Below are 1,860 nucleotides of genomic sequence, written 5' to 3'. Positions count from 1 at the left end.
AAAAAAAAAACAAAAAACCCACACAATCTGGCTTTCCAGTTTGCAGGGTATTGATAAAAGCTAGTTTCAAACACTTGGCAAGCCAGTAGCCATTTGGATCATGCAGCTGCTTTCCAAAAAATTGGTGCTCTTGTAAATTTCAGTATAAATGTCAGACAAGACTGCCAGTTTCACTGAGCAGTCCAAGACGGTCGCAAGGTTCCTTGGATGCGGGGTCAACCAGCTGGGAATCCAGGCATTTAGCAAAAGTTTGTCAAAAGTCTGTCAAACTTATGTTTTGAATGAAAGCTTTAGGCTCAACAAACCATCATTTTTTTGATGAAACTGTTTTACTAGCCCAAGTCCAAGTATTTTACTCCAACTCTTCCTTTCCTTTCCAGGAGAAACACTTTAGCAGCCCCTTAATATTTGTCACCTCTATGTTCGCATCTTATCCATTCTCTTTCAGCCTCCCTCAGATATGGAAACTTTAATGGAAAGTGCCAATGAAGGTACAGCTAAGGTCTGATGTACAAACTAAGGTCCATCATAGAGACTTCATAAAGACTGTTGGATGGGACAAATTACTTCCCTATGAGCTAAAATCTAGCCTTTTTTTTTTAATATATAAACACTCAGCTAAGACATGTGTGTCCCCCACACACATGTCCTTTCATGCAGAGTGTGCACAGACAGGATGAAAGTTTGCCAAACAATGCTGGAGAAGCAAAGATTGCAGCTCTGTGTAAGTGGCAGATTCTATTTTCCTGTTCTAACTGGGTTCAAATTCTGGCAGACTTTGGTTATGACAGAGCTGGCAAAACGTCAGGATGGACACCAGAGCTCTCCATGGACTCCTCAGCCACCACTGCATTCTTGACATTGGCTTTTTTCATGCTGCTTGTCCATATTTTTAGCTCTCTGATAACACTGAGCAGAGCACTTCTTGTTTTTCCCTGTTTATCTTAACAGTTCATATGCACATTTTATTCTCCTGATGGTTCTTATCACTTCAGCTATTTCAAGAAACATGAATCAAACTACCTAGATCAAATAACTTGTAAGAACACTTTATAAAGTCTTCCTTACCTGTTACACATTATGAGTAACCAACAACATTTTTTCACTGATACTTTTTCTTTTAAATTTTAAAGTCTTTCAGATAACAGTAAAAATGAAACAGTTCATTTTACAACTTTTTTTTTTTAAATGTAGGTGCCTGAATGACTTGTCAACTTATTAACTTGATTGTGGCCCAGTATGTCACGTGAACATGAAAAGGCTTTCATACAAATACATGTGAAAATAAATTTAAATCAAAAGTTTGAACAAATGCTAATTTATTAAAGCTACAGTTAAAAACTCTCATTTCTGGACAGCTTTAGCTATGCTTGGTATGTTTTTATATGAAAGGACAATTCAATCAAATTATGTATTAAAGAATTCTAATGGAGAAAAGAATATACCTATGTATATAAACATGCAGTCTCTAAAGAATAACCTTAAACTGCTTCCAAAAAGTGTCAATGTAGAAGAAGTTACCTGATGCCTTGTCTCCACATACAACACAGAGATCAAATATTTTATTTAGGGTCTGTTCTGCGGAAGAGTTGTCTGTTAAAATCTGGAAAAAATATTACATTATTTTTCTCTTTCTTACTTAAAAGAAGAAAAAATAAAAAGCAAATCTCATCCTTAAGAAGCCCCTTTCTAAAACGCAGATGTACAACGTGCCAAGTCCCCTCAATTACCATTTATGACTTTGACAGCTGCCTGTGTTTAGACATGCTAAGGAAAAACAAGTCAGGGTGAGGTGAAAATTTTCAAGGGCCAAACTAAAACAGATTGGCTGAGGGGTCGCACTCAGAGGGTGGTGGTGGA

The 1,860-nt window shown here is 36.8% G+C and overlaps 1 protein-coding gene across 4 annotated transcripts in view; it reads right to left on the bottom strand.

Annotated features, from left to right (window-relative positions):
- The window catches only part of NR2C1 (nuclear receptor subfamily 2 group C member 1), a 102,416-nt gene that overhangs the window by 42,348 nt on the left and 58,208 nt on the right, over positions 1 to 1,860 (bottom strand). For all 4 annotated transcript variants that reach the window (XM_019515071.1, XM_019515068.1, XM_019515070.1 and 1 more), the window contains one exon: positions 1,522 to 1,603. In XM_019515071.1, coding sequence (XP_019370616.1) covers positions 1,522 to 1,603 — 82 coding nt within the window. The remainder of the gene's footprint in view (positions 1 to 1,521; positions 1,604 to 1,860) is intronic.

The sequence above is a fragment of the Gavialis gangeticus genome, unplaced genomic scaffold (genome assembly GCF_001723915.1).
Source record: "Gavialis gangeticus isolate Ggan-Ray unplaced genomic scaffold, GavGan_comp1, whole genome shotgun sequence".
Classification (NCBI taxonomy): domain Eukaryota; kingdom Metazoa; phylum Chordata; order Crocodylia; family Gavialidae; genus Gavialis; species Gavialis gangeticus.
This window is presented reverse-complemented; position numbering and strand designations above follow the sequence as displayed.